General features: G+C 50.4%; 1 protein-coding gene across 1 annotated transcript in view; it reads left to right on the forward strand.

Moving 5' to 3' along the window:
• The first annotated feature begins 7600 nt into the window (after positions 1-7600).
• Positions 7601-22323, forward strand: part of ONECUT1 (one cut homeobox 1) — a 32320-nt gene continuing 17597 nt past the window's right edge. The window contains exon 1 of the mRNA XM_061182109.1: positions 7601-8708. Within this exon, the coding sequence (XP_061038092.1) occupies positions 7601-8708 (1108 nt within the window). The remainder of the gene's footprint in view (positions 8709-22323) is intronic.

Consider the following 22323-nt stretch of genomic DNA (forward strand, 5'->3'; position numbering starts at 1 on the left):
CTCTGCGAAAGACTAGAGGCGCCTAATTAATAATAAGTTAGAAACGAAGGAAGGCACCGGCGAATAAATAATTAATACAGACATCTATGTCTCTTTGAATATTGCTCCTTTAAAAATTTAGACTTACCAGGACCATACTGTAAGTCTGCAATTTACATTGCAGGGATGATTTAAGAAAGCTATTTTTTTCCCTTGAAATACAACACTAAATTATTTACAGTGTTTTTGCAAACCTAAGTTCCTTCATTAGCCAGCCCCTCCGGTTTGTTCCTTCCAGGTGGAAAACACTAATTTTAAAAAATAATCCTAATAAGAATCATAATAAACTCCCAGGAACCACTGTCTGCAATTAGCTAAAGGTGGCAAGGGTGGGGGCTGATTGGCTGGAAGAGAGGAGTATGGGGTCTTCAGCCCTCTGAGGGGCTGAGAGCTGCCCCGTGGTGGTGGGCGGGGGCGGGGGGTTGTTAGGAGGAGAAAACAACAAAATCCAAAATTATTGGGCAGTGACTTTGGGCATTCGATGGTTGCGGAAGAAACAAAGTTTTAGGTAAACTCAGAGTCCTCAAGGGGACTCCAAGAGGGAGGAGGCTATGATTGGGAGGGTCCCAAGTCCTTCCCCCTACTCCCCATGGGGGAAAAAAATAGAATTTTTAGAGAAAAGCTATTGAAAGCCAGGTCTGGATTCCAGGCTATCCAGGAGCTGCCAGTGGGCTAGAAGAGATAACAAAATTCAAGTGGGTCAGAGTGACTGAAGATGGATGAGGTATTGTGTGAGAGAGACTAGGATTTGTTTGCCATATTGTTAGCAATATTGATTTTTTTTGTTACTTGGATTAATGTATGTTAAACAGGGAAATGCAGGCATTAGTCAAGTACATTATAATCATCTATTGTTGAGACCGACCTTTCTCAGGTGAGTGCTGGAGGCTCAGTACTATGAGGCACTTCCAGGGGCTCAAGACCATCCAGGCCCAGGTAAGGGCATCCGAGATCCCCCAGGGTCTGGCAGTGTAGGGAGAAGACAACCTCAACTCCAGCTCGCTCTTCCTCCCCCCTCCTTTTAGAATTACAGGCTTATTTAACCAACCCACTACCCCCGTATGTCTGGCTCAATCTGTTGCTGGGTTAAATGATGATTAGAGAAATTGAGAGGTGGAGGTATTCTTGACACCCAAAATTCCTCACTGCCCCCCCCACGCAACTTCCCCACAGCCTCCTAGCCCCTCCTCCAGGTCTATTGGCCCTGGTGACCATCCCATCTACCCTCTTGGGTCTCGACCAAGAGTCCCCAAGGCTGGGGACTCGCACATGCCAGTCGGTGGCCTGAGGCCTGGAGGGGAGCACAGCCCCTGCGCCTACACAAGTACATGCATAACATGCATCTACACCGTTAGGCCTGAAAAAAAGATACGAGGTGGGGAGGGAGACGTCTGGAGACCCTCCCGGCCCCGACTCAGGACCTTGGGTGCTGGCCCGGCCCTGAGAAGCGTGCCTCAGAGACAACGCCCCTCCCCCCATATCGGTCCCTAGGGTCGTCTTCCCCTCACCCAATCCCAGCCCCCGCCCCCCACCCCTGCAGGCCTTGTCGCCTCACCCTGCCATTACGGGAGAGGGGTTCTAAGGTCACACACTCTGCTTTTCTTCCCAACCCCCCTCCCGCGCCCTGGGTCACCGCATTTATGGGGCAAGATACCTTTCACGCACGAAGGTCCCGCCGCATGAAGGTGAAGGTCTTTTCCGAGCTCCACCGACGCTGAAGGGCTTGCACAGAATCCCTTGGGCCTTGTACGGTTCAGAAGGGGGCAAGAGGGTGAGCTTCAGGGTTAAAGGGCGGGGATGGGGGTGGGGGAGAGACTTCTGGGCGCCTGACGACTCCATAATCCTTCGCCGGAATAGCGCTCGGGCGGGCGCTCGCCCAGAGCCGGAGGGTCCCACAGCCAGAGGCTGCATCTCGTGCCAGCCACGAGGGTGAAGGGATGAGGAGGCCGAGACATGCAAGGCGGACAGGGCCGGATGGGCAAGAAAAGAAGGAAACGTGTGGAAAGTGTGACGGGGAAAGGAGAGACGAAGGTTGGGAGGGAAAAAGGAGGCTCGGCCTGGAGAAAACACAAGGCCCGGCGCAGCCCGGGAGGGAGGCACGAGCAAGGGATGGGGAGCCCAGAACACCGGCGTTTCATTTTTAAATCTTCTAGGTGTCTGCGGGTCAAATAAAGACAAGGCCCGTAACGATTATTCTGTTAAATCTATGGTACTTGACTTCGCAAACACTAATTGATTAGACACCAAAATGATTTGTTTAAAGAGTTTTCCTTCCCAAGGGCAGCTGCTCTTGGGCCCGGGTCGGCGTTATCCTGCGAGGCTGCGGAAGAGATCGGCCAACACGCCGCGCGCCAGGCCGCAGAGGCCGCAATCGGTCCGGGGCTATCGGCGCGGGTCCACGCCCCTTCCACCTCAGGCTCCCGGCTGGCCCGCACCCCGCTACCTCCGCCCTTCCGGTCCTCCAGGTCCGGAGCTTGCTGCACCTGGGGACCTTCGTGAGCCGACTGTGCCTTCTGCCCGCCCCTTTTGCTCTGAGTTGTCCACACTTTGGGTCGCTTTGATCTCCAGAGAGAGGACCCCCCTCTCCCTTGCCTCTGGCCTCCCCAGCCTCCAGCCCTGGCATTCTCTACCTCGGCGGCGCGCGGCTAACCCAGAGTAGAGCCCCAGAAGGGAGGCACTGCAAGAGCATTAACCACCGCCCCAAATTTGGTAAATTCTTTGCCGCTACCCCACCCCGCAGCCCGGATAGGTCTCCTTTGTAATATACTTCAACAGTGCAAAGATAAGACCAAGAAAGAAAATCCACTGAAGGGTTGGCCAGAGAAGGTCACCTGCCCCGGCATCTAGCTGGCTGCGTCCGCAGCGGGGTCCTGAAGCCAGCGTGTCCCACCTGGGAGCCTTGGACCCCACCCGAAGCCCCACGGCATCAGGACACCCCTTATCCCTTGAGCGCTCTCAGCTGGAGACCTTGAAAAGACCTCGCCGAAGTGGGCGACCGTTGGAATGAATCTAAGCCCAAGAGAAGCCGCCTCTAGCTTATCGGATGCCCCAAGAATGGAAGTAACCGGAGATGCTCCCAGAGGGGTCTGAAGTCCTAGAAGCGCTGCCCCACCCGCCCTGTGCACCTCCTAGAACCTGGAGTCCGCTGGGGTTGGCACCAGCTGTCAAAGAGCTCTTCACCAGAGCATCTTCTCTGGGGTGTGGAGGGTGTGGTTAGGAGATGGAACAAAGGAGAGTGCAAAACACAGAATAAAAAAATATATTGTTATGAGCAAAAACCGTAATTTACATTAAAAAGGAAAAAAGGAAACTGAACAGATGAATAAAAAGTATATGAAGGTCAAAGGTTGATGAAGAGGGCTAGAATAATTGATTACCGCTTCCTTGGCCCCCATAAAGTGGAGAGAAGCCATTGACTAATTTTTTTTAACGGTTGTCAATAATGAATCATCAGGCCACCCTCTTCTGAATTTTTTGGCGTTCCATTGTAAGCCAATAGCAATTTTCTGGGGGAAAAAAAAAATCTGCAGAGGTGGGAGAAGACAGGAGAACCTGGCCAGAAGCACCCAGGACCAAATCCTTCACCCACAGTTATCAAGTGCCCTACTGTGCCAGACACCAAAGAAATGGTTCCTCACCAAGAGTTAAATTCTAGACTTGCTACAGGCATCAGAAATGCTGGTGAGTTACATTCTGAGGCCCTGGCCAAGGAGTCAGACTCTCCGTGGAGCCCTGGGTGAGGGAATCTTCCCTGACACCCAGATTTGCTGTTTGTGCGGTCAACAAATGGGAAGTTAACATTTAATGGCTCAGAGGGGCTAGAAACAGTATTTTGGAACAGTCCTGAAAACTGGGACTGGGCCATATGTTACATCTCTGTTACTCACAAAGAGCACTAAAGCAGTAACTCTGAAACTGATGGAAGGTTCTCAAAGAACCTTGTGTGGCCAGCATTTGGAGGAAAGACCTTATTCTCATTCTCTTTTCTAAGCCTAGTGGGGTCACCTGGCAAGCTCTAGCCCACCCAGCATAGGAAGGATTGCACCTGCCTGACCACCACCAGCAGCACCCCAACATCTACAAAATAAGTAGTCTAAAATCTTTGTTTCCACACTGAAAACATTGCCAACCACAAGCATCCAGTCCATAGTCTTATTTCCCTTTTTCTTAAATATATACATGTATGAAATGGGGTGGTGACTGACATTATTTTTTTCTTTAAGTTCCCTGCAGCTACTCAAAATCTAACCAGCTGACAATGAGCCCTCCCCTCAAGCTTCTTGGCTGTGATAAAGAACTGTACAGTATTCTGTAATCACATACACTAGACCCACTGAGTAATTTCAAGAGACCCCTCCTTGGCCTCTTTAATCCTCCATAGTGCACCTGACGTTATGCTGGGCAGTGGAAGGGGGAAGGGAAGAGAGGGACAAAATGACAAAAAGCTATCCCAGCCCTCCTGTCCTTCCGCCCCCCCCCACACACACACACGCATACATGTGCATTCACCCTAACTAGGCCTAAAAGCATCCATCCCACCCATCATACATTCTTAGTAATAGGAAAGTTTTTCCAAGACATTGAGTAAGAATAAAATGTTTCTGAGAAATTACTGCAATTCAGTCAACTACAAGAAAACAAAGGTAAAATGAAAGGAATGAACAGCCAAGAAAGATTAGGGAGATTTGCAAACTCCCCAAGCAAGTCCTGCACTCACATTAGTCCACCATATACAATACTTATCCAGATTTTTACTTTGGCTCCTCCTTTAGGGACCAGCACTGAACCAGGCCCCCTTTTCATGGGGGGTGGGGCCGGGGGGCGGAGGGAGTTAAGCTCACCTGATCCCAGCCCTCTTCAGGTAGACTCCAGGGGCTCAGCCGAGAGCCTCACATGAAGGAGCGTTTCCAGGATCAAGTCCCTAATTAGTTACACAAAGAGAAAACCATGAACAATTTGTGCATTTGGTGGTATTTACTTTTTTCTTTTAACAAACTGCCTTTGGGAAAGAGAGTTGTCATAAGGGCAAATCGATCACTTCAGGGGGATTAAAATATGGGGGGGGGGCAAACGGTTTAGCTCAAAGTCTGCCTTCTACGTTAACCCATTGTTTGGTCTCATATAAGAGCTACATGCTCTATGTTGTAAGAAATGAGAACAGAAACAATGAGCCAAGAATTCAGCTTCCCACCAACATATTGTGATCCACTAGGCAGAAAATATGTTTTAAGCTTGCATATATGTACGTATGACTAGAGAGATGTAGATACAAGAGTAACTTTAAATAGAGTCATTTTGTTTTCTGAGTTCCTTTTTGTCACTGTATTTTTCCCAAAGACCTTTTACTCTCTGGAGGTTTTAAATTCCTAAATATTCATTGTGCAAGCTGATGCTAAGTCCACTGAGATGGACCCCCATCTCCAGGACCTCCATAGGCATTGTTCGGACAAAACAGGAGTGTCCGTGGTGATGAAACCAACCAGGTTAACCGATCTCAGGACATGACCACTTTCAAGGAAGGCAGGTAGAGTAACCCACTGGCCTTGACCTACCTTGATCTTGATGTTACCCAGGCGGTGGTAGGGACCTGGGCAGAGATTGGCCTGCTCATGCCTTAGCTGGTGAGAAGTTTCCCCCAAGGATAGACTGGTCCAAGCTTTTGCCTAAGGGACTCAGCCACCACTACTACTACCATTCCACCACCTTGACCTCTCCTAGGGTCTGGGAACATTCCCAGCAGAGACACCGGTGGTGGGCTCCGACCTGGTGCCCCAGGAAAGGAACATACAGTCTGAGTTTGGCCACACACACTTTGTTCCATATCCGAACCCATATACCCAGGTTCTGAGAAGCTGTCCCCCATTGTGACCACCACTCGCCCGAGGCTGAGGCTCGGCGCTGACCGGGTCATAACTGCCAAGGGCTGGACAATGGGCACATCTGTCCTTTCTCTGAGGGATGAAAGCACCTAAGCGGACACGCTCTGCCTTTTGTTACGGTTTTTTTTTCCCTTTCTTTTGTAAATGAAAGAAAGCCGCGGCATGTGGCGGCCGGGTGTACGTCCCACACTGGGGGCCTCGCCACGCGTCCCCACCAGGCCCAAGGACCAGGTTCGATTCCGGATTGGACCGTGATTGTGGGAAGCGAACAATTACGCCCGAAGCTGAATTGATTTTCAAATCTGGAGGCTTCTCGCAGGGACGCCGGGAAGAGGGCGTCCCTACGGGCCAAGAAGAGACCGGCGCGCCTGGTCCACCCTGCCGGCGTCAGTCCTTCCCGCGAGTAGCGGCCTCTTGGTGTTTTACCAGGAGGGCCATGAAGAAACCGCAGGAACAGCCCGAGCCTCGGCGGCCCCACCAGAACCCACGAGTTAACATAGGAACCCACCAGGGCACTCACAAAACACACACACACGCGCGCCGAGTCATTCACGAAGCGGCGCGCCGCCGTAATTATCAGCTGAGCCGGAGAAGGACCCAGGCGGAGGAGGACAGCGAGGTATGGCCGGGGCTGGGACTCTTGGCACTACGCTCACCTCTTTGCAGAGCATGGAAGAGTCAGGGTGGGCAGAGAATTATCAGGGAGGACAGTGGTTGTCGGGTCAACAGCCTCCAGGTTGACCAAGGCCTTTAAAATATTTGCTCCCCTCCCCCTCAAAAGGCCAAGCACCTGAAGATGGGGAGAGCGTGGACTCCCAGAGGCCCTCCCGGGAAACAAGCCAGGGTGGAAGGAGTGATGACACCAGCTGAGGCTCCCCGGGAAACCTGCACCGGGAGGCAGCAACTGGAGAGAGGGGCGATGGCTCTCTAGGCATACTGCGCCACCCGGGAGGCAAGCCCAGCAAGTGCGGCCGGGGGCTGGGAAGAGAGCCCACCCGAGCCAGGGAGCCGAGAGGGGCCCAAGTTTCCCAGGGTTGCGGCAGCAGCCCCAGATCGCGCTCTACGTTAGACACTCGCACGTGCGCACCACTCCCGCGCCGCCCAGCGCCTTACGAGCGGCGCTGGGACCCCCCACCTTCATTTGTACGGGGACGTCACGGGTCGCGCGCGCGGGGACTGAGGGGGCGGGGCTGATCCGCGCGCCTGCGCGCTGCGCCCGGCGGGCGTGAGGGCGGGCCGCAGCGGCGGCGGCGGAACAGCGGCCACAGAGTCTGCAACAGTAACCGAGCCATGGCTGGAGCTGGCCAGCGGCGCGGGCAGGCAGCAGCCGCGGAAGGCGCAAGGGGTGCGTCAGGGGAGCCGGGGGCCTCACAATTCTAAGAAGGAGAGGGACGTGAGGGGGCCGGGGGCGGGCGGGCTGGGGGCACCGCGCTCGCCCAACGGTGCGGATCCTTTTTGGAAATTAATATTAAAAAAAAAAAAAAAAGCCGAGGACGCAGAGGGGAAGGTGGGGGGGCAAGAGGGAAGGCGAGACACACTGAGAGGGAGACAGAGCCCCACAGTGAGAGGAAGAAAGGCAGCAGTCGCCAGCAGCCGATGTGAAGACCGGACTGCATGCGCCCTTCGCCGCCTCTGCCTGGCCTCATCGATGTTGTGTCCGCCGCCCGCTCGCCCAGATCACGATGAACGCGCAGCTGACCATGGAGGCGATCGGGGAGCTGCACGGGGTGAGCCATGAACCGGTGCCTGCCCCTGCCGATTTGCTGGGCGGTAGCCCCCACGCGCGAAGCTCCGTGGCGCACCGCGGCAGCCACCTGCCCCCCGCGCACCCGCGCTCGATGGGCATGGCGTCCTTGCTGGACGGCGGCAGCGGCAGCGGCGATTACCACCACCACCACCGGGCCCCCGAACACAGCCTGGCCGGCCCCCTGCACCCCACCATGACCATGGCCTGCGAGACTCCCCCAGGTATGAGCATGCCCACCACCTACACCACCTTAACCCCTCTGCAGCCGCTGCCGCCCATCTCCACCGTCTCAGACAAGTTCCCCCACCATCACCACCACCACCACCACCACCACCACCACCCGCACCACCACCAGCGCCTGGCAGGCAACGTGAGCGGTAGCTTCACGCTCATGCGGGACGAGCGCGGGCTGGCCTCCATGAATAACCTCTATACCCCCTATCACAAGGACGTGGCCGGCATGGGCCAGAGCCTCTCTCCCCTCTCCGGCTCCGGTCTGGGCGGCATCCACAACTCCCAGCAAGGGCTCCCCCACTATGCCCACCCGGGCGCCGCCATGCCCACCGACAAGATGCTCACCCCCAATGGCTTCGAAGCCCACCACCCGGCCATGCTCGGCCGTCACGGGGAGCAGCACCTCACGCCCACCTCGGCCGGCATGGTTCCCATCAACGGCCTTCCTCCACACCACCCACACGCCCACCTGAACGCCCAGGGCCATGGGCAACTCCTGGGCACGGCCCGGGAGCCCAACCCTTCGGTAACCGGTGCGCAGGTCAGCAATGGAAGTAATTCAGGGCAGATGGAAGAGATCAATACCAAAGAGGTGGCGCAGCGTATCACCACCGAGCTTAAGCGCTACAGCATACCACAGGCCATCTTTGCGCAGAGGGTGCTCTGTCGCTCCCAAGGGACCCTCTCGGACCTGCTGCGCAACCCCAAACCCTGGAGCAAACTCAAATCCGGCCGGGAGACCTTCCGGAGGATGTGGAAGTGGCTGCAGGAGCCGGAGTTCCAGCGCATGTCTGCGCTCCGCTTAGCAGGTGAGCGGACCAAGGAGCTGGGCGCGCGGGGAGATAAGGTATTGGGGAAGCTGAAGGGACCCAAGGAGGCAGGGAAGGAGAGAGATCTGTGCACGCTCCATCCCGTCCTCCTTTCACCGAGAGGGGGGTCCCTAGGCCTGGAAGAGCCAGAGCGTGGCTCCCGGGAGCAGACAGCCTCTTGCAGGACTCAGTGCATTGGGCTGTGGAAGGCTCCGGGAACTGAGCAGCGCGGCCTGGGTGATTGCAGAGGAGCATTTGTGCTGGGAGACAGCGCAGGAAGCTCGCACGACCGTAGGAGGAAAGAAATCCCAGCACCTGGCTGGATACGGTCTGTGCGTCGCTTCTGGGTTTGGCACTCCAGGTTTGGGGGGCGAGAGAGGCGACGCGTGCGTGGAACTGCGCGCAGGTGCTGCCAACCAGTATCCCTGGCACATACCCGGGCGCTGTGCTGGAGCGTGCGGGAGCTGCCCGCCAATGTTTGGCTGAACTCGCTGCGGTGACCCCCCTCCCGCGCTCACTTTAGTGGCGCGGGGCGGGGTGGTGGGCTGGAGGGTGGGGAACGCACTCTGGGAGTTCCAGCAAAGGTTCCGAAGCCGCGCGGCGGTGGGTGTGTGGCGCAGACGCTCCGTAAAGTTTAGCACGCACTCTGCGCTTGTGACTGGCTGTAGAGAGGGAGGCAGATCGTGCCAAGGTCCAGGTGAGGGCGGCCGAGCAACAAGGGAGCTTCTAGCTTAGCCCAGAGACCGATTTCGCTGCCGACTCGCTTAGGACTTCGCATTTTGTTTTATTCCTGTGCATGAATTTTCGTCTGAATCCCCATGCAGTGGGTGGGAGTGTGAGGGAAAAAACCAAGTCTTCGAGCAGAGGTCTCCGGGCCCAAAACCCCGAGGGCCTGGTGTTTGCGAGTTGAGCGGGAAGGTCTTGGCGGCGCTGCATAGACGCAGCGCCCAGTTCCCCCAGCCTCTCCAAGCCAAGGTAAGGGGAAGGCTCTGGCCGGCCGACCGGCGGAGGGGACAACTGACCCCAGCCTGAATCACACGGGGGATTTCAAGCAGATTCAGCGACCCCCTAGGGCGGAGGACAAGCGGAGAGGTAGAGCTAAGGGCAGCCGAGGTTGGACTCGGTTTGATGAGACCCGGGCTGAGTTGATTGACTCCTGGGGTACATGCTGCCACTCCCCCACCCAATCTCAGCCCAGCGCCCTAGCCTGAGTCCTGGCGAAGAAAAAGGTAAAAGCCGGAATGAGGGTTTGTTAATTAACTGATCGTTCTCCATTAATTCGTCCCTGGAGAACGAGAGACAGTCAATCCGCGCAGAGCCGGGGGCACTGAGCCGTTTCACAGTCTAAAATCAAAGCAAGAGGCCAGGGCCCCCTCCCCCACATCGTGCGGGCCAATGAGAAGCTAGAGGGAAGCGGGTGCCGGCGTCCCCGCGAGCCTGCGACTCCAGCCGGATGCGACCCAAAGCAGTCCTGGGGTCTGGGTTCTTGTGGCCTCCCTGCTGGAGCTCCGTACCGTCTGAGCCTCTGCCCCGCCAGGTTTTCCAGTCCAACCCCGCGCTCGTTGGCTCCAAAGTCCCCACGAGGACTCTTGCAGCCTGAGCCCAGAAGCCAGGAGAGGCTGGGGTAAGGGGACGGGAGGGGGGAGGTTGACAGGGTACCCTCTGGGGCCCCCGCAATTCCACTCTCTAGCTTCGTGTGCAGCCACAGATCGCCCCTATCCCATGGGTAGACCGAGACCCGAGGGCAGCTGAAGTTCTGGAAGGGACGGCCGAAAAGGCTATTCCTCTCCCTGACTGATACGCCTATGCCGGCGTCCAAGGTAGTCAGTGCCTTTTCACACGCACACGCCAGCCTCGAGCCCGGCTTCAGGACTTTTTACCGAGGCAGTGCACACACAAGCAGGTTAGTGGGGCTGGGGGGAATGGAGGGAGGGGATGCAAATGTAGAGCCGTTCCCCCCCGCCCCCAGGGAAGCTCGTTCCAAACCCCCCACCTCCTGAAGGCGCTTGCTCAGGACTTAAATGACTCTCCTTCCCCACTGCTTCCTATCGTTCCCTCGAAAGACAGACTGATAAATTAGGTTCAGGGACGACCCCGGAGCCCTGGAAACCTGCCTTAGCGCCCTGCCCTGTACGAGCGCCCTCTCACCTCCTCGCATGGGCAGCCCTAGTACTGCTACCTGCACACGGGAAGTGCGGTGGGCATACCCGCCCGGGCTCACGGGACCCAGGAGGTTATCGAAGGGGCCGCTGCCTGGCACCCAGCAGCGCGTAGAGAGTCGTGCCCAGCCTTTGGACGGAGGCGCGTGGCCTTTTCCTCGGAAAAAAAAAAAGGAAAATCGGTGACTCTGGCGGGACGTGAGTTTGGCGCCAAACCCCCAGCGAACTCTTTATCCTAAGACCCGGATACGGAGTCGTCTCTCCCATTTTCCTTTCTTTAACTTCATTAAAGGGATGGGGCGGGCTGGGATGAGCGCGCGTGCGGAGCCAGACGGGATCAATCCCATTACGCAGCAAGAGCCAAGACTTGTTATTAAGTCGCCGAAGAACAACGAGACGTCCCGTTAACATTTTAATTTGGGGGGGGGGGGAAGCGAGGCCGTTTCCTGAACCATTCAAATGACCTCTGGTAGGCCCTGACTGCAGGTGACTAAAAACGGATTGCAGGGCATGTTGGACGCAGCTGTGAGACATTGCCCCCTCCTCTCCACTGCCAGCTCCCGTGCACGGAGGGAGGTGCCACTTGCAGCTCTTGCTCGCCGTTGCACTCAAAGAACCCTCAAACTCGTTTCTACCCCATGCGAGGCAAGGCCCATCGCGGTCGGCTCCTTCGCTGGGTAGCGGGAGGGTGGCTTCTTCATGCCCCTCCTGGTACCCCAGGTTCCGTACAGCCTGGTGTGGAGGGTCAAAACCCTCCGCCCGCCCGCGGCAGCCTGTTTGGAGAGGCGCTTTCTCTCCACGAAATTACATCGTCTGGCGGACGACGGGAGACAGGCGGAAATTCTCACCAAATTAACTACCTTTAAAAAATCAATATATGTTCCCTCAATGTAACACTTGCTGCTTCCCCATTAAAGTGCAGCGCAACCAGGCTCGCGCTGCGTCTCATCCCAGGTGGGGAGGGTGGGCTGGGCGGGTGGGTGGGTGCCCCGCCTCTGACGTGGGCGCCTATTAAGACACGGGGAGATTAGCTTCCAATTAAAGATTCCAGAAGGCTCCGGCCTCAGTAGGGGAGCTGCCAGCGCAGGAAGAGGCTGCCACTGCACACCCACCAGCGGGTGCTGCAAAGACCCAGCAGGCGAGGCCCGGGGTCGGGCAGGGGTGGGTGCTGCGCCGCTTCGACCCTGCGGTACCTGGAGGCGAAGAAACCTCCCAACGGCGGCGCCAGGGAGCCAGACGGGTCTCCAGCACCCGGGACTGCGCCTGTTTCCTGGACGGGATTTGCCCCAGGACCACCCGGGGACCGGGGAGCGTGGGGGAGGAGGGGCAGTCTGACCAGGAGGTGGCCATGAGAAAGTCTCGCCCGGACCAACATGGGCCATGTTTGCCATAAGTGGCCTTGCTGCCTGGTTGATTGATAACTAACTGGCTCCCGCGCAAGTCCATTTGCTTTTTTGTTAATATTTATACCAACGGGTGACATTTCAACTGTCCCCTCACTTCTCTGGGCCATGGGAGCCAAGCAGAAGGAGTTCGATGCTGGGCCCTGGGAACTCCACTTCTCCAATCCTCGAAGAATCTGGGCCGGGAGAAAAGCCACAACTGGGCGTGTGGGATGCAGGAACTGGAAGGGTTCCTGGGCCCAAGAGTCGGAGGAGAAGGTGCCAAGTGGGCTGGTTCGCCGCCACGCCCGGCGTCTCTGCGGGGCGGTTCTCGGGCAGTGCAGCTGCTCTTAGCCGGCTGCGGCCCGAACAAAGGGCCCGCGGGGCGCTGCCGACAGCGTCCGCCTAGCAGCCTGGGGGCGATGGGGGCTGGCTGCCCCGGAGGAGAGCCACCTCCGAAGCTTTACGGTAGAGTCCTCCCAGCGTGGCCTGGGGGCCAGCCAGTCGTAAGGCGGAGACCGAGGAGTTCCAGAGTACCCTCACCAACTCAGGCCTAAGGGTCGCCCGTGCTCCCGGAGAGTTGGCTAGGGACCCCCGCCCACACACACACACACACACACACACACACACACGCCAGCCGAACAGGTTTGGCTCTTGGGGACAAGCCCCAGAAAGCTCTGCGTGGGCCTTTCTCACAGCCCATGTCTGACCCCTGGAGGGTGTGGAGCAATAGTTCTCTCTTGCGGTCCCCACTGGGGAGCACAAACCCCAGGGAGGAAAGGAAGGGGCACATGGAGTTAAGAAGTGTGCATGTGGTGAAAGTTGGAGCGGAGAGTTTGACTAGAGTGGAGGAGACCTGCTGCTGTGGCTTGAGGAGGCCTGATGGTTATTTTGTGGTGACCTGGTGTCAGAACATCGAGCACGGCTGCCTGAGACAATAAACCCTGCGGCCTGTCCCGAGGGTGGTTGGCTCTCCCGCCAGCGGGTGCAGCCCCAGGCCCTTTGGAAGCACCCAGAGGGCGATCGGGGTCAGTAGAGACCCAGTCCTGCCGTCGCTGTTTTGCAGCTGGCACTTGGGACGGTCTGTGCCAACAATAGCACGGTTGTATTGTAGCAGCAAAACGACTCAAAGCCCAGGCTGCATCTTTCTTTATCTTCAAGCGCTCAGAGCACCACGGGAAGCTAAACTCTTGCCCTCACTGATGCCCTCCTTGTGGACTCATCTTCCCCAGTAGCTGCGCATGCCCCCTGCGGGCCGCGAGGCCAGGCACCCAGCAAGCCTCCGTGGTTCAACCCGCTGCGGAGAGGAGAGGCTTTGTTTTTAGAACATTGATGTCTTAGTGATTTTCAAAATGAAAACTATTTTGACAGGTAGAGAGTGTAGTGGAGGGAGAAAAGGATACCTAGTGGATCTGTCTTGCTCCTAAACAATTCCTGGGTATTACCCCACTGATGAGACAAAATTGCCATCCCCCCAAATTATACCCCAACTCTAACCTCTCAAGATGCATGTTTGGAAATTATATCCAAATTATCCTTTTGCTGTCATGTTTTTGTTTGAGACTATCAGGGTCACAGTAGAGAAGGTGACCCTGGCAGTCTGAAATGGGAGGTTGGGGCTCGGGGTGTAGTGAAGGGAGGGTGGATTAGCGTTCCCTTTGTTGTTTCCCCTTCCAGCTAACTGATGGGAGTTAGAAGGCTGCCCTGAGGCTCTGAGCTTGAAGGTCTTTGTTTGCTGTCTGGTGGGGTGGGTGAAAGGGCTCTGGGAGGCCTAGCGGCCTGGAGCCCTGGTGCGGCGTCAGGACCCTGGACAGGGCCTAGCCAGGCCTGTTGCCTAGGTTTCTCTTGCCCCTGGAGGGTGGCTAGGATGGCTTTGAACAGTTGTGATGAGGAAACAAAAACTAACAGCTAATATTTCGAAGTTTATGAGAAATCGTGAGGCCCCACCAGTAGTATACACGGGCACAGTCAAGTAATGGAAAAGATCAAACCTATCCTCGTCGATCAGGTGGTTGATCTTTTTCCTCCCTCCCCAGCAGCTTTCTGTGTGCGTCTGAGTCCACGGGCACACCTGCTTATACAATCGGAATTCGAGTCCCTATGGGTGTGACAGGGGTTGGATCATTAAGCTAAAACGTTCAATTCAGTCCCTTTGATCCGTGCTGGGGAAAATCTATAGTCATCTCTAATCTACAAGGTCTTTAAGGAGGTTGTTACATGAGCTGTTTTGATGTCATCATTTCCACATTCGTGGCAAATTCAGCTAATCAAACAGACGCTGCTACCCAAAGTTCTCAGAAGAAATAGTTCTTACAGAGTAAATCGGTAAAATTTATTCTTGATTTGCTTGTAAGAAAGAAAATCCTCAAGTCTAATGAAGGTGAGTAATTAAAAAGGAGGTTCTCAGGTGTCTTGTTCCTCAAAATCCATAGTTAGAAGCCTTGCCCTTCAAGTAAGAGTGCTCAGTGCTCTTTGTAAATTCCATATATTGGAATAGTTAAACACCAATTTAATATTTTAAGTCAACCAAGGAGCCTTGACAGATTGGATGAGAAGTGACTAGCTCATTTCAGTCCCCTTGAAAACAGCAGTTTCCACACTCTTGGCAAAATTGAATGGTCCCCAACCTAGGGTAGCAACAGAAGGAGGGTCTTATTGAAGTCATGGTAGTTAGAGGATAGACTTCCTATAATCTTGGATAAAGGATTCAACAATTATTCATTAAATACTATTTTCATTTTGTGTGTACTTAAATAAGACGGGTAAGCACGTTTGGGAGAAGAAAGCCACATTATTTTTATGTGAAAAGTGTCAGCCTCACAGAGTTTAGTAAAAAGGAAAAAACTGATTTCTAATGTGAATGAATTTAGTGCATAATCATAAATTCCTGTCTTCTATCAACAGATTTGCACAGACTTTTATTTTAATACAAGTATGTTAATACTAATGAAGCTTAATTTTCTTCTGAAATTGGCTTAGATGACCAGACCAATCACAGGGCAATCTTATTATTTTGATACAAACATATAAATTTATGTCTTATCACAGGGTCTTGCTATAGAATCATCCACATTATGTTCCTCCCAAAAGATGTTACATTATCATAAAGTTGGAACAAATTAGCTTCTAGAAATTTTCTTCTCCTTTAGGTGAGACAATTTGATAAGATAACAGCTGAACAGAACCAGACCTTGAAGTACAACCCTCACATTTGTCTTGGCAAGTGATAAGGAAGTCAATTGATAAGGAAGGAGTTTGTGTCCATTGTGTACATTTTATTAGTCAGGTACTGTGCTAGGCACACAGATGTTCTCATTTAATACTCACTATCTGTGCCAGTGGCTCCCAAATCTTGCTATGCATTGGAATCATTTAAGGATCTTTTTTAAAAAATGATTCCTGGCTAAAACCTCAAATATTCTGGCATTGGTAGTATAGGGCATGACCTGGGCACTAGGATATTTAAGAGCTCTGAGGTGATTTTAATGTGCAGCAAAGTTTGGGAGCTGCTAGTTTACAGGGCAATTACCATTATTTTTCCTGTTTCTCTGTTCAGTGAGGTTGAATAACTTACCTGTGGTAACACAGCTGGAAATCACTGAGACCCTGAACTCAGCTTTCCCAGCTCAAAGCCCAGAACACCCTTACCCTCCATCCTGTGCCTCGATTATGGGTGCAAGTCCACTAGGTCAGTGGACCCAGAATGTGGAAACGTCTGATCCACTGTCATAAACACCAATCTGGAAAAGTCTCTGCATAATAAGTTCTCGAAATTAGAGAATGTGTGTCTTCCCTCTGGGACTCTCAAAGAGAGTTACTTGTGGAAACTTATTTCTTTTTTACTCAAGACTTAGAGACTTTTTATTGCTCTCTTTTGAGGAAACAGCCAGAGGGAATGTGAGGCAGTAACAGAGCTAGACGTGGAACCCAAGACTCTCTATCCATTTGCTCACTTAAACAATTATTCACAGGCAAGACCCATCTCATTAGATGTGTTCTGTGGGTAGGACTGATCCACTGGGAGCCAGCCTGGAGGAGGACCCAAAGGCCCAAACCTCCTATTCTTTCAGGCATTGGTGTTCTGATCTGCACTTGCACAGCAATTATATTTCTTGGCTTCACATCAGTGCCTGTCTTGCTATTCCAAGCTTGCCTGTTACTCATGTTTTAGGACTCTGCACTAAAAAATAATAAATTGACTTAAACTCTGTATATATGTTGGCAATCATCCAGAGGGCAACTTACAATTTCCCTCAAGCACCGCGAGTTTCCAGTTACCCATGCGTTTCTCATCTCCCTTTGCATATGCCATAGGGTACGCAGAATCGACAGTTTCTGAAATCGCTGCTTTCATTTTGCATCTGGTGATGACCTCGTAGTCCCAAAGAGAGGTTATCAAAGGAACATAATAAACTCTATGCTTTTCTCTTTCTTTCCTGATGTCTTCTAAAACAGATCAATGGGGGAAATTAAATAAATAAACGAGCGAAGCGCGCCACCTAGTGACCCGTGTGCTCACTGCAGGTGAAGTGCGTGAGAGGAGTGGCTAACGCGATTCAAGTATTGATGGAGTCACAAAAATCGTTCATTAAGGCAATTTAATCTTTACTATTAAATGTCCTTTCAATTCATTTAGGGTAATTAAGATGCAGTTAAAGTGATTAAATTCTAATTACTTATGCTAGACAAAGACATATTTGTCACACTAATGCGGTTAACTAAGGACTCAGAAAGTTAACATTTACTTCAAATGATGCAACTGGAAAAATCAGTTCCTCTTTTCATCATTAATCCAGTGAGCTGGGTGATTATGTAATGGCACTACAAGCTCATTAAATAGGGGAAGTGCTGATTAAAATGACTGCTGGGAGGAAAACCTGAACCAGGAGTACCTCAGTACCGTTTGGTCAGCATTCCTAGCAAAATTGCTTGGTGTCCTTTCCCTCCAAGCCCACCCCCCACCCCAAAGCAATAAGCAGCTCCTGAGTCTTATCCTGACATTAAAAGAGGGATGCCTCTTGGAAAGCTTTTATTGCCAGCCTGCCGACATTGTTAAACCAAAGATATTTTCAAATGGTAAATGGATTCTTGGCGTAGAGAGGAGCAAGGCATTTGGGCAAGGGAGGTGGAGGGAGGGGTCCCTGTAGGAAACAGCTCCAAGATGAAGATTTCCACTGCAGGCTTTCGAAGCCACTCTCCTTCACACAGACACCCTTCCTATTAGACAGTCTTCCTCCCCTCCCCAGTTGCATTTTTACTGCTTCGTATGTGGGGACAGATTCCTTTGTACACATCATGCCTCTTATGCACACTCTGAAGAACACTAAGTACCTCAGCTGCAAACTAGTCTCTTTTCAGAGTTTTCCGACATTCACAAGTAAAGGCATCTAAGATTATATACCATCGGGTTACTGAGGCTCTTTTGCCAGAATATCCACAAACAGTTCCCAGCCTCCTACGATAGGTTAATTTTGAGTACTCAGAAGAGGAGGATGAATTGAAATTTCACTGCATTTGAAGTTTGCCTTCCTCATAAAATGGCTTCTTAAGCCCACGCCTATCATTTGCCTGGGGGGATGGATGATCCAACGATGAGGATGATCCGTCAAAAAATTGGGAATTAATTTCCCCAGGAGATCAGTGTCTTTTAATAATGTTAAATTTGCCTATTGAAAACCATTATTATGGAGATTGCATCTTTCCCCTGTTTATCCCATTGAAATTCAGTATTACTGTTTACTTCACAAGAAGCTGAAGTTATCAAATTCATCAGTCACGGAAGTCAAACAACTACCTTTTAAAGATAAATTGGCAGTTATTTGAATATTTACGGAGTCATTTTTAATTTACTAGATTGTGTTATCTTAAGTTACTAAACCAAATAAACACATTTAAAAAAAAAACCCTAGACTAAGAAATGAGAACCCCAGAGACAGGGTCTTGTACTAATTAGCTCTGAGAACTTGTCATTTAACCTTTCTGGGTCTCAGTCTCCTTAAATGTAGAATGAAGGATTTGGCCTTAGGGTCCTTCCACATCCCACATTCTATGAATGATTGCCTTCTATGATGACTGTGTATCCATGACAGTCTCTTTTCTCAATTTAATGCTCTGTCCCAAAGTCAGGATTCAACAAGGTATAAGTCCCTGGGGCCCATCTCTTGGGCACAGTCTCAGATCAGGCTCTCCTATCAGATGGCCAGAAGCAAACAGCCTTTCCAGTCAGGAGCACTGCCTTCTGGCACAAAAGTATTGCAGCTTGAGGTTACAATACCTATGTTGGTGAGGATATGGGTCATCAGGAATTCATGCACTGCTGGTGGGGATGTAAATTGCCACCGTTGCTTCAAAAGATAATTTGGCTTATCAACCTGAACCCACAGCTGAACGAAGTCTACCCCTTGGTATATAACCTAGATAAGCTCACAGGTGCTCCTGAAGATGAGTACAAGGGTGGTTTGTAACAGCGTTGCTCCTAAGAACAAACAACCAGAAACATCCCAAATGTCCACTGACGAGGAATGCAGGAATAAACTGTGATGTATTCATATAATGCAGGAGTATATTGGAGTGATGAAAATGAATGAGCCACAGCTATACACAACAGCATAGTAGAGTCTTAGGAACAGTGTTGAATTTCTTTTTTTTTTTTTTAAAAAAGAACAAGCTATAGAAAATCACACCAGAACAATACCATTTTTACAAGGCTTAAAAGCAAGAAATGCTAAACAACTTATTGTTTAGAGATACATAAGTATGTGGAAAAAACAAATTAATAATAAACTCAAGTTCCTAAGAGTGGTACCTCCAGTAGGGAAAAGCTAGAGATAAAAGGAGAGAACACCCTTGTAGCTTCGCAGACAGCAGATGTTCTAGTTCTTTTGTCAGGTGCTGCCTTCACCAGTGTTCATTTTGTTCCTGTGCTTCCTGTCTTAAATATACATGTTTTGTAAGGGGTAAATATTATTTAATTTTAACTTTGGGGAGGAAAAAGATTGTTTCTGTCTGATTCCCCAACCCGAACAACTTGGACCAAATAAACCCCAGGACATTTGAGTTGTCATTTACACAGTTCTTAGCCCTGTACTAAATGTCAGCTCTCTTAGGAATTATGTCTGGCCAACTGTGGACAGGGCATAAGATGTGAAAGAGGAAATTTCATTAGATATGGAAAGAGTGATTTTGGTCTTTATTCATTTGAGTACAGCTATGACAGTGCTGTGCTCAGTACTGGGGATGTACTGAGCACGGACAAGTCTTTTGGAGCTCATAGTCTGGTGGGGAAGAGAGACAAATAGCTTGGTTGCTTTTTTTGTACCAAGAAGGAACAGTTTAGGGTGTGATGAAGGAATAGTTTGGAAGATCTGGAAAAAAAAAAAAAACAGGACTTGGTCAGAAATGGGGAAAGAGGTTTTCAGGCAGAGGGAACAATAGCATGTGAGGACGCCATGGCTAAAACCCCTTTGCAGAAGATTTCTTGGATCCGAATTATTGTATAGCTGGAAGCTTGTTTCTTCCCCAGCACAGCTGAGTGAAACGATGCCTTCCCATCAGTAACAAAAGCGTTCTCCAAGGCTGTAGTTTTTTGTAGTGGGGAGGGGTGGGCGGACAGTTTCATATTCCTCAAATCAGATTGGTGGCAAGAAAATATATGCTGATTAAAAAACCTCCCAGGTGATCCTACTATAACTCCAAGTTGATAATTAGAATATTGATATTGAGCACTACTATGTATAAAATAGATAAACAACAAGGACCTACTGTATAGCCCAGGGAACTATATTCAATAGATTGTAATAACCTGTAATGGGAAAGAATCTGAAAAACTATATATATATATATATATATATATATATATATATATATATGTATAACTGAATCACTTTGCTGCACACCAGGAACTAACACAACATTGTAAATCAACTATACTTCTATTAAAAAAAGAATATTGATATTGAGAATTTAAGAGCAAATGACTTATATTTTTGCCCCTTTGTTATTTATTTTACCCTTTTCCTGGAATAACCTATAGTTCCATAGCTTTATGTATATTTTTTAATGATATATAATATATATAAATATTATATCATTTTATAATATTTTAATTCTTTTATCTCTTTTGAGGTTAAAAGTTCACTCAAAAATTCAATATTCCTAATTACTCAGCCATAAAAAGAAACGAAATTGAGTTATTTGTTGTGAGGTGGATGGACCTACAGACTGTCATACAGAGTGAAGTAAGTCAGAAAGAGAAAAACAAATACCGTATGTTAACACATATATATGGAATCTAAAAAAAAAAGGTTCTGAAGAACCTAGGGGCAGGACAGGAATAAAGACACAGACATAGAGAATGGACTTGAGGACACGGGGAGGGGGAAGGGTAAGCTGGGACAAAGTGAGAGGGTGGCATGGACATATATACACTATCAAATGTAAAATAGATAGCTAGTGAGAAGCAACCGCATAGCACAGGGAGATCAGCTCGGTGCTTTGTGACCACCTAGAGGGGTGGGACAGGGAGGGTGGGAGGCAGACTCAAGAGGGAGGATATATGGGGATATATGTATACGTATAGCTGATTCACTTTGTCATAAAGCAGAAACTAACACACCATTGTAAAGCAATTATACTCCAATAAAGATGTTAAAAAAAAATTCAGTATTCCTATAAGAATGATTGTGTCCATACTCTCCTCCATCTGAAAAACTCTTACTGTTCTCTGGGTCCTTACTACTCAGTGTGGTCCCCAGACCAGCAGCAGAACATGTAAGAAATGCAGACTCTCAGGTTCCACCCCAGACCTACTGAATCTGAACCTGCACCTTGACAAGATCCCTAGGAGATTCGTGTGCACATTCAAGTCACTGAGGGTCATATTACATCATTCAGAAGGTCCATTTTCCTTCATTTGCCCTCAGGGTGATGGAGTACCTCCTATGTGAAAGGTGCTGGGCTAAGTACTGGGGCTCAAAAGAGGCACAACGTGCCATATCCTGGAGGAGCTCATGGGAGGATGTGTGCGGGGAAACAAATACTTACAATGTCCTTGATGAGTGCTGGGATAGGCAGGAAAACAGTTATGTGGGAGCAGGGAGGAAACTGGAAAGAAGACTGAAAAGAGAGTACATAGGATCTTGTATGCCTGTGCCATCCAAGGGACTTGGGTCTTTGACAGCAGGAGCTGAAGGAAGTTGTGGCCTCTAGTAGAGTGAAGTTGTCAGGCTTGTGCTTTTGAAAGGCAGCATAGTGTGAGCCAATAGGAGACGTAGCAGCAGCAGGGGACTAGCTAGGAGGGTGGCAATAGATGATGAGGGTCGGATTGCATGCCATTTTCAGCAGAGATGGAGAAAATATATATTCTTTTTCAGATTCTTTTCCATTATAGGTTACTACAAGACATTGAATATAGATCCCCATGCCATACAACAGTTCCTTGCTGTTCATCTATTTTATATTTTGTAGTGTGTATATCTTAATCCCAAACTCCTAATTTATCTCCCCCTCCCACCCCATTATCCCCTTTGGTAGTCATAAATTTGTTTGCCATGTCTGTGAGTCTATTTCTGTTTTGTAAAGAAGTTTATTTGTATCATTTTTTAGATTCCACATATAAGTGATATCACATGATATTGTCTTTCTCTGTCTGACTTACTTCACTTAATATGATAATCTCTAGGTCCATCCATGTCGCTGCAAATGGCATTATTTCATTGTTCTTTACGGCTGAGTAATATTCCATTGTATATCTACACCACATTTTCTTTATCCATTCATCTGTCAATGGACATTTAGGTTGCTTCCATGTCTTGGCTATTGTAAATAGTGCTGCAGTTAACATAGAGGTGCATGTATCTTTTCAAATTAGAGTTTTCTCTAGATATATGCCTAGGAGTGGATTCCAGGATTATATGATAACTGTATTTTTAGTTTTTTAAGGAACCTCTATCTGTTCTCCATAGTGGCTGCACCAATTTACATTCCCAACAACAGTGCAAGAGGGTTCCTTTTTCTCCACACCCTCTCCAGCATTTATTATTTGTAGACTTTTTAATGATGGTCCAGTGCCTTTTA

This window comes from Eubalaena glacialis, chromosome 2 (assembly GCF_028564815.1).
Source record: "Eubalaena glacialis isolate mEubGla1 chromosome 2, mEubGla1.1.hap2.+ XY, whole genome shotgun sequence".
Classification (NCBI taxonomy): Eukaryota; Metazoa; Chordata; class Mammalia; order Artiodactyla; family Balaenidae; genus Eubalaena; species Eubalaena glacialis.